The sequence below is a fragment of the Manis pentadactyla genome, chromosome 11 (genome assembly GCF_030020395.1).
Source record: "Manis pentadactyla isolate mManPen7 chromosome 11, mManPen7.hap1, whole genome shotgun sequence".
Taxonomy (NCBI): domain Eukaryota; kingdom Metazoa; phylum Chordata; class Mammalia; order Pholidota; family Manidae; genus Manis; species Manis pentadactyla.
The window spans coordinates 1,235,234-1,254,948 of record NC_080029.1 but is presented as its reverse complement, the minus strand read 5'-3'; the positions used below and the strand labels follow the sequence as shown (position 1 = coordinate 1,254,948).

The window sequence follows — 19,715 nt, the reverse complement described above, 5'->3', positions numbered from 1 at the left end:
TGATAGCTACCCTTCTGTAAAACAAGGCTCTAGTAGCTACCTTCCTGGGTCTCGTATGTATTTTGCAGGGGGAGAGGGGGCATTTCTGTTCCTCATCCTGGGTCAGAGTTCAGCCTGGGGGCGACAGACATGATGTGAGGCAGAGGGAGGTGCAGCCCAGCAAGCGCCCAGGATGGCACTGCCAGCTGGAAAAGAACTGGGGCTCCAGGCCAGCCTCTCGGACTGACTGAGAGAGGATGTTCATCGGAGAAGGACTCTCCCCTGTTCTGGGGCAATTGCTCCTCTGGAAAGGGACCCTCACTTCCATTCTGGCCTCTCCCCTTGGCCCCTGTCCCCCAACCCAGCACAGCTGTACTGGCTCTGACCGTGTACCCCAGGCAAGGCGCCACCTCCCGGGGACCAAGTGAAAGGCCTGGCCGTCTGTGCTTCTGGGGCCTGAAACCTGACCTGAGGGTCACCCCAGATGTCCAATGTCCACCACTCACCCCACAAAACTTTCCCCAGGGCCCCCTTTGGGACTGTCCCACCTATCCACTGATCCCTCAGGAAAGGTTTCCATACGCACCCCATCCTGGGCTGGCAATGCTTTAGAGGAGGTGGAGGAGGCAGAGAATGAGAGAATGGGGCTGGGTGGAGGCGTGGACCACTGAGGGGTCCCCCGGGAGTGCACCCTCTCATGGAAGAAGTGGCAACTCCCCAGGCTGCTCTGGGGTGCAGGCTGGCCATCTGAGGAACAGCTTCTGGCCAGGAGGCTGCATCACTGTGGTCCAGAACTTCCCGGCTTACTCTCTGCTGGCCCAGCTCCATGTGGCCTCCCTGCCAGCTCCACGAGGGGCCCTGGTGCCCTTCCAGTGCCAAGCCCTGCTGGGAGCCCCACGTCCAGTTCATGCAGCCCCCAGTCCTGCCTGCACCCTGCGGGAGCCAGCCTATAACCGCTATCCCAGAGGGCAGGGCCAGCCCCACCTCTGGCCTCCTGGAGGGAAGGCAGAGCCCCCTCCCCCAAGAAAACCCCTCTCTGGCCCCCCACCGGCAGAGTGGCAGGGGGAGATCCAAGCCCATGGTCAGGCCGCCCAGGACACTGCCGGGCCAGCTGGAGAGCCCCTCGTCAGATGTTCCCAAGAAAACCTGCTACCCTGGCCTTTGGGGAGGGCGTGGGGGTGCAGACCTCCCTGGAGCTCCTGGCCTTGGGCTCTGTCGCCTTCTGCAGCTGCCGGCCATCAGGCAGGACTCAGGTGGGGCCTCAGGGCAGCTTCCAGGCCAGATGGCTGTCTCCCCCACCGCCTTCCATCCCTGAGGCTGTTCCCCACCACTGCAGCGGCCTCCTGTCATCCCAGGGCTTGGCCTGAGAGGGAGCCTGTGGCTGAGTGTCACCAGCTCCCCAGTGCCTGCCATCTCTGGGCTGCTTGGGGTGGCCCCTCCTCCTGGGGGGTTGGGGTGGTGGGACAGGAGGACTTAGTTCAGACATTCAGACCTGTCACTGGCCCTCCTCCCCCCAGCCACATTCCTCCTACCCCAGCCCTCCCTACCTGTGCCCAACTCCCAGGCCCAACCCCAGGCTCCTGTAGGCAGCATCTTAGCCTGCTCAGCCCTCATCTTCATCTTCCCCCACAACCTCTATCAGGCCCCCAAGGAGCACTTTGTCCCTCCAGCCAGGCAGGGCAGGCCAGGGCACTCTGCCCGCCCCATGGCCTCCCTCCCTGCCTAGCTGGGGAGCTGTCTGCCCAGAGCTGCAGCATGGACTGCCTCCCTTCCCTGCCTCTGAGGGCACAGAGGCCTGGCCAGGGAAGGCATCTCTGGGCAGGTGGGTGCACAGAGATTGGGGAACAGGGTGGATATCCCTCACAGAAGCCATCATCATACATTCACTCTAGACACATTTTCTGAACCCCTGTTTTATGCCCAACCAACTTCTTAGCACAAGGATGCAGTAGGGGACCTTGGGATAGCGTGGTCACATTCCATGGGAGTGCTATGGAGGAAGCTAAGGCCACAAAAGGAGAAGGCGGGCTGGGGGGACCTTAGCTGCAGTGGTCAGGAGACACCACCATCAGGCAGTGCCCTGAGCAGACCTGGGAACACAGAGGAGCCAGGGAAGGGCATTTGTAACCTGAGTGTGTCGTGAAAGACCCCGGGGTCTTGCCAGGCCCTGCAGTTAATCTTCCCATCGTACAGGTGAGAATGTTGAGGTTCAAAGTGGTGAAGGTTCATGTCCTAGCTGACAGTGGGCAGGACTTGAGCTCTGAGCCAGACAAGACCCCAGGGGGCCATCACATCTGGGTTCGCTGTGATCTGACTTTAATTCAGCTCCTCCTGCTGGGGACTGGGGCGAGGGGTGGAGGGACGGGGCTTGGTTGAGGGGGCTTGTCCTCTTCAGAGAGGGTAAAGGTTGGATGTGCAGTGGGCTCCCAGGGGTCTCAGTGGCCCAGTACAGTGAGGCCAGGGCTCCAGGCTGCAGGGCCAGTTTTAGGATATAAAAATGCAGGGTGGCTGGTCAAGTTTGAATTTCAGATAATTCACGAATAATTCTTTCAGCATAAAAATGTGGCTTTCTTTCCCACGTACTTCAGATCCTAATTGTGGTGTGTCCCAGGGCCCACACACACCCAGGGTTTGACTAGGACCCCTGGGCAGCTGAGGAGGTTGAAGGGCTCCTCGCTCCTCCAGCACCTGCCCACCTGTATACCTGGCCAGCCGGGGTCCCATTCTCGGTAATGCAGCCCTTCCCCCGGGGCAACTCAAGCATCCTATATGCTCCAGCATCTAACTACCCGGATTGTCGTAGGATGAGCTGAGCAGTGCCCAGAGGGTGTCAGTCGCGCTCGGTCAAGGGCAGCCTTTTAGGTCATGCCGCTGGGGATCATTCTCTATTTCTCTCTGGCTACCTCCTTCTCCCAGCAGACCTAGATGTCCCCTCACGCCTCCACGGCGCTCTTGCCCCTGATACAGCGTGCCCCCAGGACGCCAACACAGCCCCTCCAGTCCCCGCCCGGAGCACTCCCTGCCTGCTCTGGACTCTGGCGGTGCTTGGGCCTCCCCCCGACCCTGTCTGCTGGGACGTGTCCTGCCCCAGTCTCGAGCAAGCACGGCTGGGCGCGCCTGGCCCCGGCGGACGCTGCAGCTACGTGGGCTGAGAGGGTGGAGGAGTGTCCCTTGCTGTGGACTCCACGGTTGAGGTCCCGCCTGAGTATTTGAAAGAGGGTCCCAGCAAATTAACTTCTATTCAGAAACAGGCTTTCAACGAAGAAGGGGGTGTCATCTTCTCAAAATTTATGACTCCCCGCCCACGCACCCCCCTCCTCCATCCCAAGGCCGGCGCCCCACGAGGTGCGCCCTCGGGTAACTGCCCCAGCGCGGGACAGGAGCGAAGCTGGTCCTCGGAGGGGGCCCTTGAGCAGCCGGGCGCAGCCGGGTGGGGGGACCACACGGAGGACTAGGCAGCAAGTATCGCGAGAGAGCCCCCTCCCCCGCCGCGCCCCGCGTCCCCTCCCACCCCCGTGCCCCCGCTGGAGGCGTGCCGGGCCTGGCCGGGCGGGGCGCACAGGGAAGGGGCGGCGAGGGTGACCTCAGCGGTTCCGCAGCCCCGGGAAGTCGCCTCGGCCCGCCTCCTCCAGCCCCCGCCCCGAGTTTCGCCCACTCCGGGGCGGGGCGGGCAGCGGGCGGCGCCGGGCCGACCAAGTTGAAGCGCGCCCCGCCCGGCGCCCTCCCCGCCGGGGCGCGCTGCCCGGAGCCCCGCGCGCGCAGGGGCCGCACCGGGGCGGGCGCGCGGCGCAGGCGGCAGCCGGAGCGAAGCCCGGGGCGGCGGAGGTGAGCGCGGGGGCGGGCGCCCGGCTCCGTCCGCCCCGCCCGCCGGCCCGCTCCCCGCGGCCGCGCTCCTTAAATGGGGCCCGCGGCGGCGGCGGCGGCATCTGGCCGGCCAGGCGGAGGCTGGGGGCGGCGGCGGCGCGGCGACTCGGGCGTCGGGGCGCGCGGCGGGCGGCCGCCCCGGAGTGGAGTTCAGGGGCGCCCCGGCGGGGACGCGCGCAGGTTTGCGCGGCTCGGGCCCCTCCGCCAGCGCCCGGGCACCCGCCCCCGAAGGAGCGGCTCCTGTTTACTTTCGATCGAGTTTTTCCTGCTTGGGGCAGGTGCCCAAGGCGGTTCCGGGCGGGCGGCTGCGCGCGGCCCCCCGCGCAGCCCTCCCGCGCCGCCTGCCCCGGGAGGGCGCGTCGGGCGTCCGGGGCCGGCGGCGTCTCCGGGCGCGCTCACGGGCGTCCCGTTTGTGCCCAGGTGATGACGGCGGCGGCATGGAGTTCCCGGAGCACGGCGGGCGGCTGCTGGGCCGCCTGAGACAGCAGCGCGAGCAGGGCTTCCTGTGTGACTGCACCGTGCTGGTGGGCGACGCGCGCTTCCCGGCCCACCGCGCCGTGCTGGCCGCGTGCAGCGTGTACTTCCATCTCTTCTACAGGGACCGGCCCGCGGGCGGCCGCGACACGGTGCGGCTCAACGGCGACATCGTCACGGCGCCCGCCTTCGGCCGCCTGCTGGACTTCATGTACGAGGGCCGCCTCGACCTGCGCAGCGTGCCTGTGGAGGACGTCCTGGCCGCAGCCAGCTACCTGCACATGTACGACATCGTCAAGGTCTGCAAGGGCAGGCTCCGGGAGAGGGAGCAGGCGCTGCTCCGGGAGAACCCAGCCCCTCCGGGAAAACCGGGGCCTCCTGGCCCGCCCCTGTGCCCCCTGCCTGCCTGGACCCCTGAGCTCTGCCCTGCTGCTCAGAAGGCCAGGCTCCCCGGGACTGGGGTCAAGGCTGCCCTCCCTCCACGAGCACTGGTACCTCCCCCCTGGCAGCCCCCAGGGGAGTCAGACCGGGCCCTGGACCTGTCGTTGAAGCCCCGCCCAAGGCAGGAGCCAGTGCACCCTCTCTGCACCCTCCAGGCAGCCCCCCACAGCCAGGTGCAGCAAGGGACCCCACCACTAGTGAAAGATGAGCAGGACTCGCTGTCGGGACAGGAGGGCAGTGGCCCTCAGAGCCCACACAGCACCCTGCAGCCACCCTGTGCTCCTGCATCCAAGGGCCAGACAGTGGGCTTGGAGCCTCTGCCGTTCAGTGGGGTGGGCAGCAGGGAGCTGGAGCCGGATGCAGAGCGGGGGGCGCGGGGGGACGAGCGGGGTCCCAGCGGGCATCTCTGTGTCTGCCCACTGTGCAGCAAGCTGTTCCCCAGCGCCCACATGCTGCAGCTGCACCTGAGCGCCCACTTCCGCGAGCGGGATGGCTCCCGGGCTAAGCTCTCGCCCGACGGCACTGTGCCCACCTGCCCGCTCTGCGGGAAGACCTTCTCCTGCACATACACGCTGAAGAGGCACGAGCGCACGCACTCAGGCGAGAAGCCCTACACGTGTGTGCAGTGCGGCAAGGGTTTCCAGTACTCCCACAACCTGAGCCGCCACGCCGTGGTGCACACTCGCGAGAAGCCTCACGCTTGCCGCTGGTGTGAGCGCCGCTTCACGCAGTCCGGGGACCTCTACCGCCACGTCCGCAAATTCCACTGTGGCCTGGTCAGGTCCCTGCTCGTGTGACATATCTCTGGGGGTCGTGGGGGTGGAGGAGAGGGCGGACTTCCCAGGGGGACACTGGGACGGAGCGTAAAGGACAGAGAGTTCGGCCGGCAGATGCCCCTGAGCCTGGACTCGGGCCAGCAGAAAGTACACCGCTGCCCCCGGAACACCACGTCGTGCTCCCCCGCAGGTGACTGGCCAGCCTTCTCCAGGCCTCGCCCCCTCCCCAGCCCTTGGACTCACTCCTGCGTGCTCTGACCCAGATGCTCTTCCCCTCTGTCCTCTGCAGCCAGTTCCAAGGGGGTTGGAGGGGTCCTGAGCTCTGGCATGAGGAGGCGCATTTGTCCTCCTGGGAGCTTCCCTGGCCACCTCTCTGGCATACTCTGGTGTGCCCCCATGAGCCCCATGCCGTGCTCGCTGAAGGATGCACACATCACAGAAGTTCTTGGTGTGGGTCCCCGACAGGGTGCTTGAACAGAACAGGCCACTCCTGGTGGGTGGCAGCAGGAGCCCTTTCTGAGGAGGCCTCAGGTGCAGTGCATGCCAGCAGGGACAGGGCCATCAGGGCACAGCTGTTGGTGTAGGGGGTGCAGGTCCCAGTGGGGACCCCAGGGTGGCAGGAGCAGAACCAGCCAGAAGCTAAGTGGCTCTGGAGTTGTGGGCACTGGGGTGGGAGGTAAGGCCTCTAGAGCTTGCAGTCCTGACCGCGCTGCGGCTTCGGGCAGAGAAAGTCGGAGTTTGGAAAGGATTCTCTTTAGATGCAAGAAGAGCCTCCCGAGGTTGCCAGATGTCTGCCCATGTGTGATGAGCGGTGCCACTTCCCTGAACACAAAGGCACGGGGTGCCTCCAAGCATCCCCAGGGTAGGGCTGAGGGGCCTGGAAATGCAGCTACCTGCCCTGAGTATTATAGGCTGCTGCTGGGCCACGGTGGGCTTGACCCTGAGGTCGCTCGTTCACCTACTCCAGGTCCCCCTGGTACTGCTGGTCATTTCCAGAGCACTCGGCTTGAGCCACAGGCCGCTCTGTCTACCAAGAGCCCTGTTTGCAGGGTTTTGCCTCCCTGCAGTGGGGTACGGGTGAAAGTGGCCATTGCACATGGAGGGGGTGGGGGGAAGGTGGGCGGCAGTGGGCCAACACAGGCCCCACCCCTATCCACAGCCAGGGCACTGACGCTTTGAGATTGAAGGGCCTCTGTGCGTGCAGCTGGTCAGGGTTGCCCTGCCTTGCCTGCAAATCTAGCTGCCAGACCTTCAGTGGCTGTGGCAAGGAGGGGTCAGAGGGGGGCCGCCCCTGCTTCTTGGTGTCCAGCGGGTGGCACAGCCTCCTGGAATCCTTTCCTCAGACCACAGCGTGGGCTGTTTCTGCTGTGGCTGGAGTCGGTGCTGAGGATGGCACCTGGCCTCGTTTAAGTTATTTTCTCTTCTCCTGACAACACTTGATGTCATATTTATTCATCTGCCTAGTCTGGAGTGCAGTGACTGTGGGCCTTCACAGCAGGTGGACAGACGGGCTCGTCTCCCTGTGCCCTCAGCTCTCCTAGCATGTGGACAGCCTGCATGACAGTCCAGCCCTGGGGCTCAAGCTCAGCAGCCCTGGACAGCTGTGGACCAGAGGGCACTGGGCAAAGGAGACCCCTGCTTCTGACTCTTCTGTCTCTGGCCCTCCAACCTCTGAAGGGCTCATGGGACATGTCTTTTGGCATGTACTCCATGATCAGGTTTCTTCGTGTGTGTGTGTGTGTGTGTGTGTGCGCACGCGTGTGAGCGTGCGTGCACGCATTTGTGCACAACCCTAGCAAATGGCAGGGCTGAGCCGTGCCAGCATCCGTGGCAGCTGTGCCACTGGCCCCAGCAGGCAGTGGGGAGGTGTGGCAGTGGCCCTGGTTTTCCCCAGGGGCTTCCATGGGGGAAGAAATTTACTTTCCTGCCCTGAGTTATCAACACTGGATTCATTGTTTTCAGCACTTACTGTGAAGTTAATGTAAAGCGAAGAGGTCGGTTTTTAATTTGATGTCCTACACAATTCAAATGAAATATATACAAATGAGACACTAACTGAGTGGGAGCCTGTATCAGCCGCTTGCGGGGTCCTGGGCCAGCCCAGCCTCCTGCCCCAGGGTCCTACCGCTACTCTGCCCTTGGGGGCCCGGCTCCAGGTGACCCCGAGGACAGCTGTTTGCTCTTAGCGTGTGGCGGGAGGTCTCGTTGGCACACACCCGCCCTCTAGGGCAGTGCTGTCCTTCTGTGTCCCTGTCATCTTCGTGATGGCAGCGGTAATACCCACCCCCCACAGTGCCGATGGCTCTGCTGGTCTGGGCCGGTGGGGACAGAGGAGGCAGCGGGGGCCCCGGGAGCGCGGTGGGCGCTCTGGAGCGCTGCCCCAGATGCGGCCTCCTGCTGCAGCTCTGGGGCAGTGGGCTGGGGCAGGGCGGCCGACCGGAGGCGCATCCTCTCCCCAGACTGCACCCCCACCACCCATCCCGAGCTGAGGGGGGCGTCCCAGGGAGGCTTGTTTGCTGGGCAAGGACGCAGGCTGGGGCCTGGTGGCTTCTCTCAGGGAGGGAGGGGCGAGCAGGAGCCTGGCAGGCCCTGGGGCGGGGATCTGAGGCTTCCCGGTCTGTCTCCCACCTTCCAGAGGCCGCCCCAACTCCCCTGCCCCCACGTGTCCTCCCGCACACACCCCTTTGCCCTGGCCCCTCCCTCTACACCTCATTTGTACCCCACCCCCCTCTGGGTGGGGCTGGGCCCTCAGAGGCCTGGCTGTGGGCAAGCTTTGAAGGCGTTGGGTCGGGCGGTGTCTGGCCAGGCCTGGCCCTATGTGGGTTCTAGAGCCCTAAGCCAGGCCAGGCTGCTGTCAGGGCTGAGAGGCAGGCATGGGTGGGCATTCCAGCCCCTGCCAACCTGGCCTTGCATGGGGGCATAAAGCCGGTGCTCCCTGAGGCCTCATGAGCTGTGCCTTCCTCACCAGGCCCAGGGCAGAGGGGCACACAGCCTCACATGTGTCCCAAGCCTGGTTCTGGCTGAAGCGCCCTCCAGGAAGAGCTGAGGCAGGACCCGAGGTGCAGGACCACATTCACCGAGAGGCTGCATGGAGACAAGCGGGTGCTGGAAGGGCCCCCCGTTCCCGGGCCGACTTCGAGGCCTCAGCCCCAACTCCAAGACCTGCCTCTGGGAGCTGGCGCCTGGCGCTGCCCCTCCCGCCCTGGCCTGCCTCCGCTGAGCCCCTGGCACAGAGCCGCCGTCCTGCAGGGCGACCCTGTCACAGTCCCAGCTGGGGCCGTCACTCGGCGGGGCCTCCTCAGAACCAGGAGGGGCTGTTGCCTCGCACCCCAGTAGAGGAGGAGGGGTAGAGAGGCCCCTGGGAGGGGGTTCCGGGGCCCTTTCTCCCGCCTGCTCTGCCGAGATGTGCTCACACCCAGCTCACGGCAGAAGCCACCACTAAAGCCACCAGCCCCGTTTCTCCCTTGCAGGAGGCCATCCGGCTTCACCCATTGGTTGGAAGGTAAACCGAGGCACGTGGTAGGGCCTGGCGTCTCCTCGGCAGCACGTCCACCACCAGCACCGTTGTGGTGGAGCCCCAGAGAAACTGACCCTAAACTCAGGCCAGTTTCTAAGCTGAGGAGCTGGTGGCTGATTGTGGTGTGCGGAGAAGCGGCGGGAGGCGGGGAGACCCCCCAGCGGAGCCTCAGTGTGTGGGCCTCCCCCGCCCCAGGACCTCGGGTTCCAGGACACCTCACATCCGCGCGCCTCCTCGCCCGATCCCGCGTGAAGGCAGTGCCTCTGCTCCCGTCCTCCCCCCAGGGAAGACGCCCTCCTGCGCGGTCACGGCACCCTTGGGGAGGGCACCTGGCCCCTACCTTGTGCCCAGGGCGCCTCCTCTCTGCCGCCTTGGTGTTCTGCCTCGTAAAAGGGGAGCAGGCAGTAGCCGCTGCGGGTGAATGGGGAAGGCACAGTGGGTGCAGGGGAGCGGCCACAAAGTACCGGCCAGTGCCCAGGCCGGCCTCCCCAGGGGGCCATCCCCGGGTGAGAGGGGCGCCCACAGTAGAGGGCTTTGGCAACAGTACCCTACATAGCAAACCAGCCCCATCCGGGAGTGGTGGCTGTGCTGGGTCGTGGGTCACAGGCATCTGGGGACTGTCACCTGCCCAGGCTGCCACCACCCCCATGCTCCTGCAGCTGTCCCTGGCTGCCCGGCAGAGTTCGTGAAGGGCGGTGGAGTGCACTGGGCAGCGGAGGAGTATGGGGACAGCCGGCTGGAGGGCTGGGAGTGACAGAAGGCGCTGCCCTAGAGCTGAGCCACTGAGGCCTGGGGGCAGGGGGTGGGGCGGGAGGCAGTGCAGAACACAAACCGCCGCTCAGTGCCCAGGCCCACAGGCCCACCCAGCAGGTGCCCCACAGGGAACTGAGCGGGTCTGGAGCATCCCAGGGAATCCGGGGGCGCTGGGGACTCACCTCCCTGAGCTGGACTCGAATGGTTTTATTTTTGCCAATTTGAACAGAAGTTTGTACAAAGAGAAACCCAGTCCCTCACTTTCGTCAGCAGGTGGCAGGGCCTTCCTCGGTAGGCGTTTCTTCGCCGGAGCCCTAGTTTGCAACAGGTGGTCACAACACAGCGCCAGGCTGGCTGCCTCGCCAGCAGACTTTCACTGTCTCAGTCCTGGAGTCTGGAATCCGGGGCTTCCCTTCCCCCTGGGGGCCAGAGGCCAGGTGGGGAGCAGGGCTGGGTGCCCCGAGGCCTCTCTTCTCCACGTGCACAGCCCTCTGGTGCTCCTCTGTGTCCCTGTCTATGGGGACACCAGTCATGTGGGAGCGAGGCCACCCACTGACCTAATTTTAACGCAAGCACCTCTTAGAAGACCCCACGTCACCTTCTGAGGTCCTGGGGCTTAGGACTTCAACATATGAATTTGGGGGATGGAGACACAATTCAGCTCCTAACCACTAGTGTCTCAGAGGAGCTTGGAGGCCCAGATCCCACGCAGCCTGGCTCTGCCCAGATCTGGGCCACCCCTGCAATTTTCTTGTCTGTGAAATTTGTTGAGATTGCCGTTTTCCCCCTTCAACGTGCCTAGCAACCCATGGGCGGTTGGACACTGCCAGCGTTCAGAGCCACAGCTCTGGGGGGAATGCCCTCCTCAGGAGCCCCCAGGCCTGATTCCTCTCTGCCCACAGCCCCCATAGTGGCCCACTGTCACCCTAATCTCATCCCCTCACTGGCTCCCTCCCAAGCTGGACTTCCTGGGTGTGCTGGGCATTCCCTGGGGCTCTCGCTCCCAACATGGCCTGCTGGTATCATTGTCCCACTGGTGTCACTCCAACTGTGCTTTCCTGTAGTGTCTCACACACACACACACACACACACACACATATGCCCTTTCTTCCATCTGTCCCCACCAGGGGCCAGGGAGGTGGGGGACACCCTGTCTTCCGTTGCCTCACAAAATCCCAGCTCTCCTGAGACTCTTGCCCTCCAGACACATCCCCCCTTTCTCTACCCAAGGGCTCTACTGCTGTCTCCCCTTGTTTGCAGAAGATTCTGTCTCCTCCATTTCCCAGGCCAGTTGCCAACCTTCAACATCCAACCGTCTGCAGGAAAATGCACCCACCATCCTGACCTGGGCCTCGGGGCTTCCCTGTCCACCTGCCTCCGCCACCTCGGTCCCTACTCCCAGGTTCTGGGTGTCACCAACTCCAACGCCCCCTCTGGAATCTGAAGTTCGGACCCCTCACTCACACCACTCGCGTTGTTTCCCCACTGACCCGGTCCGGCGGCTTCTGGGCAGTCATTCTCCGGCCTGTCTGTGAGCCCACCGGCCTCCTCACTGCCCCGTACACGCCTCACATCCTTGGCCCTGGTTTCGGCCAAAGTCCTCGGCAAACCCAAACTTGGACAGATGAAGACGCTCCCCGTTGTGCGGCCGCTGAGAAGGAGGGGCGCCAGGGCTTCAGCAAGTCCGCTTGGCCTCATCCTGACACAGCGAATCAACCACAGGAGTGTCTGCCGTTACTGCCGGCAAAGATCCGAAAAATCAGAGCAGCAGTTCTTCCAGGAGGAGCTGGCGGTGCGGGTGGGGGAGCAGGAGGGAACTTTGGGGTCATGCACATTCTAGGGTTTCATGGGGGTGTGCTGTGTAGGTGTAGCCATTTGTCAAAATTTACTTAAGATTTGTGCATTTCAAAGGAAGTACACTTTAAAACCTGTAAAAATAGTCGTTGGCGGCAAGAGCAGAATAAGGGCCCCATGTGACTGGGATGGTGGGAGTGTGCCTGGATGTGGTGGGGGACGCAGTTATCATACTGAATGAAAGCTGTGTGAAATGTCCCATAATCACGTTCAGAGAAAAAAACACACAGATACTGTTGTGCATCAGACTGCAAGGTAACAGCTTTCTGACATCCTTTACTGGTGAGGCTGTGGGCAATGCTGAACTGCACTGCCGGAGGATTCAAGCGGACACACGGCCAATTCAGAGGGTAGTTTGGGAGCTGCTGTCCACGGAACGACGGCACATGTGCTCTAACCGGGAGTTCTGCAAATCTGTCCTACATCAGCTGACACGCACGCAAACAACTTGAGTGCAAGGGTATCTTAGGGCATCAGTCAACACAGCACAACATAAGCTAGGGCGTTGGTCTACACAGCAGAACACTGGAAAGGATTTAATATCCAAGGGGAGGGGACTGACTAAATGCACCACAATCCACACACTGAACGGACACTGTACCACCAGGAGAGTGAGGGCTCTTGGCACGCGTGTATGGTGTGGGGTGACCCCCGTGAGACATTCTAAAGTAAGTTACAACATGCAGAGTGTGATAGTGGGTCCCCTTCTCTTTGTGTAAAAACAATGTGTGTAAAATATTTCTGGAAGGAAAGTAAAGAAATAGATAACTTGGAAGTTGTGGCCACTTTTAGGGAAAGAACTTAGTGCCTGAAGGATGGGGAGACCTTCTTACATTTTGAATCAGGGTACCAATCATATCACCAAATGAATTAAAAACCTCGTCCTCAATCCCACATCTCCTTCCATTTCTCTCCTCCGTCCAGCAAGACTTCTCGTGTGACTGGTAAATGCTGGGTACCCTTTCCCTGTCCCCTGAGTACTGTGTTTTGGCCTCTGTGCTCCCTCTGGGCTTCTGGCCCCACCCCACCCCATTTGCCCCCCACCTTGAGTCAGCACTGTTAATCTTGTGTAGTCTTCGATGCTTCTTTTTGTAAACAGACCAAACATTCTCCCATCCCCACCCAAAGAGGTGGCTACTACCTGTTCTGTACATTTTCATCTAAAAACGCCATTGTAAGGACTGTTCCATATCAGTAAACAACTTCCCTGACCCTCTTTCTCAGCAGCGGCAGTTTCAGGGTGTGGTCGGTCTCCTAGAGATGTCACTGGGGTGGCGTCCAAACTTGTGCGTGGCAAGCAGTGCCAATGCGAATAACCTGTCCTGTGCTGTTTGGCACATGGAGGCATTAGGTCTAAGGCCCCCACACAGGCATTTGTGATCCATTTAGGCAGGCGGCCTCCAAAGCAGCTGTCCCTGCACTCCCCTAGCACCTGTGCCCGCAATCTTGCCAACCATGTTACCAAACTTAGGGGGTTCCCAAAATCTGATAGGAAACAATGGTATCCCCACATTGCTTTAATTTGCATTTCTCTTATTAGGAGCAAGGCTAAATATCTCTTCCTGTGCTCAAGGGTCATTTGTATTTCTTTTGGGTTGGCTCTGCTCATGTCTTTGCCCACTTTCCTATTGGGCATTTTCAGTGTTAAGGTATTCTGTTTATTTTCTAACATTTTAATGATTCCACACCCTTATCATTTATATATCTGACCCTTTTAGTTTTAGCAGGTATGTGTTCAGGGTATGTATCTGGCTTGAGCGCTGTCCTCATCACATACATTTCCACTTGTGTCCTGGTGTGCAGGTTCCCGCCATCGCCGGGCGCACGCTCCTTCAGCCTGCCACAGCCTGTTCAGAGCTCTGGCAGGACTAGCCATGCCCTTCTGTCCACTTCCAGAGTTTTCTTGCCCATTTTTCTTGTTCATTTTCCACGTGAACTCTAGAATCAGCTCATCTAGTTCAAGGGAGGAAGCTAACATTTACGCTGCAACCCTGTCCAACACAGCTTCTCTCCTACTCCCCCAAAACTGCTCAAGAAATGAGCAACCTCCAGGTCGCCACACTGGTCGGGGGCGCTGGTGTCATCACACTCTCGGAGCATCTTGCTTGGGGGATCACTCCCGCCTTCAAAGGCCCCCTCTCCGAGTTTCCCTTCTTCCTGGCCGCTCTTCGCCTCCGCCTGGCTCTCTTCTCTGCTAATGCCCATGCCTTAGGAAGTGTCATCCTGTCCACCGTGACTGACGCCCACTCTGGCGGGTGCCTCCTAAACCGATGCCACCTGCCACGAGCGTGCCTGTGAGTCTGGTCAGAGGCGGCACCTACGCACATCATCAGAGCACCTTCCGGAGCACAGACAGACCTGCTTTCCCCACAAACCTCCTCAGCCAGCAGCCCCCACTCCGCACAGGGCAGGGCAGCGCGCCTGTCGTGCAGCTGCGCCTGGACCTCGCCCTGGGTTCCTCTCTCTGGTGCCCAGGTTCCCACAGAGCTCCGTGGCTTCTAAGGAGCATAGCTGGGCTCCCCACTCTGCCAGCACCCCGGGACAAGTCACGTTCTCGCCCGCACAATTCCGGGTGGTCCTCTGTGACCTGTAATTGGATCCTGCAAGCACCCGGGGGGAACCCCCGCTGGTCCCTGGCCACCAGGGCGAGGACCCCAGTCTCGGTCCCCGGGAGCCACCCGCCCCCGTCTGCCGTCGCCTCCCAGCTCCGGCCCTGAGTCAGGTCCCCGGCCTGGAGCCGGGCCCAGGGCTCCGGGCGCGTCCCCCGCCCGGGCGCGAGGTGGAGGCTGGGCTCAGGGCCCTGGGGGCCCGGGTTACACGGCCCCTCCTCACACTGCTGCCCCCTGCTTCTGTCCTTTGACGCCACCGGGGCCTGGCTCTGGAGGGGACAGGCCGTCGCGACGCGCCCTCCGCGGATCGGCCCCGCAGCCGAACCGCCGCAGGGAGGCCGGGGGGCGCGGGGCGGCCGCAAGCTCAGCCCTGCTCCGGGCCCGGAAGTCGCCGGCGGGCGGCGCGCGCTCGCAGTCACGTGGGGGGGCGCGCGCCGCCGGGGTCGCTTCCCCGGAAACGCCGGCCTGCGGGCCGCGGGTTCCGCCGTGCGGGCTGGGCGGGGGCCTAGCGCGCCGGCCGGAGAGACGTCTGTCAGTCTGTCTGCCCGGCACAGCGCGTGCCCAGGGGGACGGGGCTGCGTGGTCCGCCGCTCCCTGCGCCGCATCCTGCTGGCCGAGGCGAATGAAGGCTTGAAGGTCGACCCTCCAGTTCGGCTCACCCGGCCGCCTCCCTGGCGGCGGTGGCGGCCTGGGACAGGGACGCCGCCCTTCCTGGCGCGCCCGCCCTTGGGCTCGGAGCCTGAGGAGGCCCGGTGGGCGGCGGCGGCCGGCGGCAGCCAGGCGCACTCAGGCCTCCCCGCCCGAGCCCTGCTGCCTCCCCTGCGCAGCTCGGCCCTCGGTGCGGAGCGGGCTGGGCCCGCGCACCGCCTGGTCCGCTGAGCTGCCCAAACCCAGGACCCCGCAGGTGGGGCCCCCCATTGCCGGACGCCCGGCTGTGGGAGGACATCCTCGGCTCCGTCCTGGCCTGGGCTCACCCCGGGCCTCGCCAGGCCCCTGCAGAGCAGGACCGGGTCGCCGGAGGGCGGGCGCTCCCGCTGTGGTGGGAGGTGCAGGGGTGGTTTGGACGCAGTAACGGAGAATTCTGAGCTCTAGGAGAAACACCTCCGCTACTTCAGACGGCTTTGCTGCACCTGGTGTCCTCACTGCAGAGCTTGGTTTGGTACCAATGTGGGGCTCCTGGGGAAAATGGGAGTTCCTGGGCCAGGATCCTCCCCTGACCCTCAACTACTTGGTGGTGTAACTGGCCTGCTGCTAGGCTCCTGCTCGCACACCCGTGGGCAATGAGCTGTTACCGACCGAGTCACTATATAAGGAGCTCTGCCCAGGGCTCTGGGTAGAGGCGGCGCTGAGGTGGATTGCAGACCTGCAGGCTGCCGGGTGTGGACAATTAGTGCTCTACGTACCACTGGGAGGATAAAGCCGGGTGTAAACACTTTGACCCCAAGAACGTTCTCTCGTCATCTCTAGGTCTCGCTGAATCCATAGTGAACGTGCCCGGGGCTGAAGCCCGCAGGCAGGACAGCCTCAAGACGTGCATCTCCCTGATCCTGCTTCCCACACTGAACAACCCTGTTCCGATGACTCCTCTGGAAAGAACGTCATCTCCCCTCCCACTTCCCCCTTCCCCCTGGTCTTTATGCCTCCTCTCCCCTTTCCTCCAACCTTTCTAAAAAGCAAGCTTGATTCACTTGTTCAGCTTGCTTTTTGAACTTGCTGAAGTTTAAGCAAATGCTACTCATTTGCTTAAAAGCTTCATTGACTCTGGGTTGGGTGAAGGATGGTTTGATAGGTGGGTGGAAGGCTAGTGTACCAGTTAGGGGCACTTTGGGTTCAAGTAGCAGAAATTCTGAGAAACGTTTGAACCCATGGGGGTATGTTTCTCCCATAATAAGCTTGGAGGCAGGTGTGTCTGCCTAAGTTCCACAGCCCAGTGGTGAGAGGCCATTGGCCTTTCTCTCCTGCTGGTCACACAGGGTTGCCACAGCTCCAGAAGCCTCATCTGTGTTCCAGGCTGCACGAAGGTGGGAAAGGATAGTGACAGAAATGGCTATCTCTATTATCATGGGAGCAGTTCCTGGAAGCCCCCCAGGAGCCTTCGGGCAAACCGCACTGGGCAGAACTTTGTCACATGACCGATGCTACTGCACAGCTGGGGAGTGGGCACCAGCTTTGCCAGTGACTGCTGCGAAAGCCAGTGGCGGAGGGTTTGCCGACTGCGGTGGACGTCTGTCACTGTGGCTGCTCAGCGTCTTTTGAGTGTCCCCTCTGCACTGTGACGGTTCTAACACTGTGAATCCCATCTTCTCACTTAGAATTTGGGATACGTGGGTCTGCCTCCCCTGCCACCAGGGGCAGGCGTCTGGAGTGCCGTGTGAGGAGCTGCTGGGCCAGGACAGCGGCTGGGGCTGCGGTTCAGCTGGGTCCCACCCCAGCAAAGGCAGGGTATTTCCGGGGCTAGGGGTGGTGGTGTCGGCTCCCTGCTGCGGAGACACAGCTGCCTGGGCTTGGCGGGGGCGGCAGATTCCCTACCCAGACCAGTTCTGGCAGGGGTTCTGGGCACTGCTAGAGGCCTAGCCTCACCTGTGAGCCATCTCACAGCTCCTTATAAATTCGTATCTGCCTAAACAAGCCAGGGTGGATTCTGTTATCTGCGTCTGCTGTGGCTGGACTGTGTCCGCCCCCTGCAAGCACCATGTTTAAGCACTATGTTGAGTCCTAATCCCCAGAACCTGGGAATGTGACCCTATTTGGAAATAGGGTCTTTGCAGACATAAGCAAGCTAAGGAGAGGTCGTTGGGATGGGCCCTAATCGGCGTGACTGGTGTCCTTATAAGAAGGGGGAAGTCTGGACACAGCACAGGGGAGAATGTCACATGACAGAGGAGGCCGGCCTGCGGCGCCCCAGCTGCCTGCCGAGGAAGGCCAGAGCTGACAGCGCTGGGGGACAGGTCAGCAACGGCCCTCTTCTGGAGCCTTCAGAGGCAGCGCAGCTCTGCCCACACCTTGACGGTGGACTTCTGGCCTCCAGAATGTGAAAGTAAACTTCTGTGTTTAAGCCCCCGGTTGTGTCCTTTGTTGCAGCAGCCCCAGGACACTCCCTAAACGGCAGCATCTGGGTGGGAGGGGGGCGTGCTGGCTGGGTCCCAAGGCCCCCTGCATGTGGAGGGTGTGGATAAAGTGAAGGTTCCTGTGGCCAAGATTCTCACCTGGCCCTGGTCAGCTAGCTCACAACGCACGTGTGGGCAATACGCTGCTATTGACTGTATAAGAGCTCTGCCCAGTGCTCTGGGCTGCACGGCTGCAGCAGAGCAGAGGCTGGAGTGGTGGCAGCGCCGAGGACAGAGACTGAGACGGCTGCAGGGCGGAGAGGCCCAGGAGCAGAGACGGGCTTGCTGCACGGAGACTCGCTCTGAGCGGACAGGATTCTAGTGACTGACCTGCCACTGTGGGAATAAAGTTGGGTATAAACCCTTTCACCCCAGGAACGTTCCATTGTCACTTTTCGGTCTCATTGAATCCATAGTGAACTTGTCTGGGGCTGAAACCCACTGGCAGGACAGAGGGGATGGGACAACCGGCCAGACTCCCATCCTCGTGCTCTCAAGCAACAGAACTGCCGGCGAGGGTGGCCACCCCGCGCAGCGCCTTGCCCCACCTGGCCCGGCTCCCACGCAGAGGTGGGCAGGGCGAGAGCCTCTGGGGCACTCATCTGTGGCAAGTTGCAGAGATTTCCACCCCATCACCGCTGGAGCAACGTGAGGGTCGCTCCAAAAGAGTCCTCCTGAAACGGGGCCGGAAGTGCCTGTGAGCCAGGGGGACAGGCCATGGCCCGCGCTGGAAGCTGGCCGAGCTGCCGACCCTGCGGACCCCCAGCCCCGACAGAGAGAGCAGGCCTCGGGCTGGATTCACCCTCCCTGGGGTGCGTGGGCTGCATGCTGGGGTGCACAGTGCCCACCTTAGCCTGGGTGTTTCTGAAAGGGAGGTCACTCCGCACAGCAGGCACCAATCAATGACAGGCTGCTGTGTCTCGGGCCCCGCAGGGGAAACAGCCTTCACCCTGCGGGGTCAGATGCAGAGAGCTTGGCGAGGGGCTGCGGCTGCCGCGAGGTTAGGGAGTGAGGTAGGGTGGCCCAAGACCTTCGCCAGTGGGAGCAGATGGGCTGCGAGGCTCGTGGTGCTCCGGCTCCCCACCCCTCCCCTTGCATCCCTTCCAAGGCCAGGCAGGGACCCCAGAAAGAGATCTGTAGAGTCCCATGCTTTCAAACGTGTAAAAGTTATATATAAAATAAATGTGAACATGAAATGTAAATACATGACATATATAAAGATAGTGAAAGGTATATGTGTGTGTGTGTATACATATATACACACACTTATCTTCATGTTGGGGCAGCCACATCAAAGTACCACAGACCAGGTGGTCCCAGCAGCCCCCCGGGTGCGCTCCCACTTGCAGTCGGATCTGAGGTCCAGGCGTGGGCAGGGCGGGGGTCCTGAGGCCACTCTCCTCCATGCAGACGCCATCCCCTGTGCCTGTTTGCATCCCCATCTCCTCTTCTTAAGGGGACACCAGCTGTGGTGGGTCAGGGCCTCCCTGGGACCTCATTTAACCTTGATTACCTTGTAAAGGCCCTATTTCCAAATGCAGCCATATTCTGAGGTGCTGGGGGTTAGGATTCACACAAGGAATTTTTAAATTTTGGGACACACAATTCAGGCTGTAACTGTATAATAACTTTTTCACTTAAGAAGGCACACAGGCCTTGCAACCCTGCAGGTGCCTGTGTCCAGGCCCCAGTGGGAGCCACACCCCATCCTGCCAGTGGGGAGTGTCCTGCCAGTGACCCCCACTGGCCGCTTCCCACCAGAATCCAGCCAGGGCCAGGCAATGGGACATGCAGGGCATGGTGGCCTCGGGACAGGGGGAAGCAATACCAGCCCAGCCCCCTCTTTGAGCTCTGTGTCTGTCGGGTCCTCACACCTAACAGAGAAGACGAAGTGGCAGCATGAGGTCAGCAGAGCCCACGCTTCCACCAATGTCTAAGTTGTGTGTCAGCACCTATGAACCCTCTGCTCAGGGGGGCAGAGGGAAGGACAGGTCACAGAAAGAGCAAATTCACCTTCAAATGCACATCACTGATGCCTGTGACATTTGCTGAGTGCTGGACAAGCTGGGGATGCAGGCTTGGGCCAGGTGGGCTGGAATTTGGGGTTCTGGGCACCCAGAGCAAGGTGGAGAAGGAAGGATAGGCTGCGAGGGTGTGGGCAGGGCCGCAGTGTCCGTCACGGCTTCTGCGTTAGTTCGGTCGTAACCAAGTGCCATAAGCTGGGGGACTGGTGATGCCAGAAACTCATTCCGCCATGGCTGTGGGGGCAGGACTCCAGGGACGAGGCGCGAGGGCGAGGCGTTGGCAGCGCCGGCTCCCTCCAAGGCTGGGAAGGCACGTC

The 19,715-nt window shown here is 61.9% G+C and overlaps 1 protein-coding gene across 4 annotated transcripts; it reads left to right on the top strand.

Annotated features, from left to right (window-relative positions):
- The first annotated feature begins 2 nt into the window (after positions 1 to 2).
- Positions 3 to 7,589, top strand: ZBTB42 (zinc finger and BTB domain containing 42). Of its 4 annotated transcripts, none has more exons than XM_057488076.1 (3): positions 3 to 1,232; positions 4,442 to 4,600; positions 5,186 to 7,589. In XM_057488076.1, the coding sequence occupies exons 1-3, from the start codon at positions 613 to 615 to the stop codon at positions 5,553 to 5,555; spliced, it is 1,149 nt and encodes a 382-aa protein (XP_057344059.1). In that variant the 5' UTR covers positions 3 to 612; the 3' UTR covers positions 5,556 to 7,589. The 4 variants fall into 4 exon arrangements, 3 of the variants coding, with proteins under 3 accessions (XP_057344059.1, XP_036738353.2, XP_036738355.2); XR_005024216.2 differs by having other exon boundaries at positions 11 to 1,232; positions 4,442 to 5,724; positions 7,011 to 7,589; XM_036882458.2 differs by having other exon boundaries at positions 11 to 1,232; positions 4,442 to 7,589.
- The last annotated feature ends 12,126 nt before the right edge of the window (positions 7,590 to 19,715 follow it).

Bases quoted from the DNA above. Each gene is read 5' to 3' on its own strand.
- ZBTB42 (XM_036882458.2), top strand. From the start codon at position 613: ATGAGAGAATGGGGCTGGGTGGAGGCGTGGACCACTGAGGGGTCCCCC. The intron at 1,233-4,441 runs GTGGGGCCTCAG...TCTCTTCTACAG, and splicing joins GGCCATCAGGCAGGACTCAG to GGACCGGCCCGCGGGCGGCC.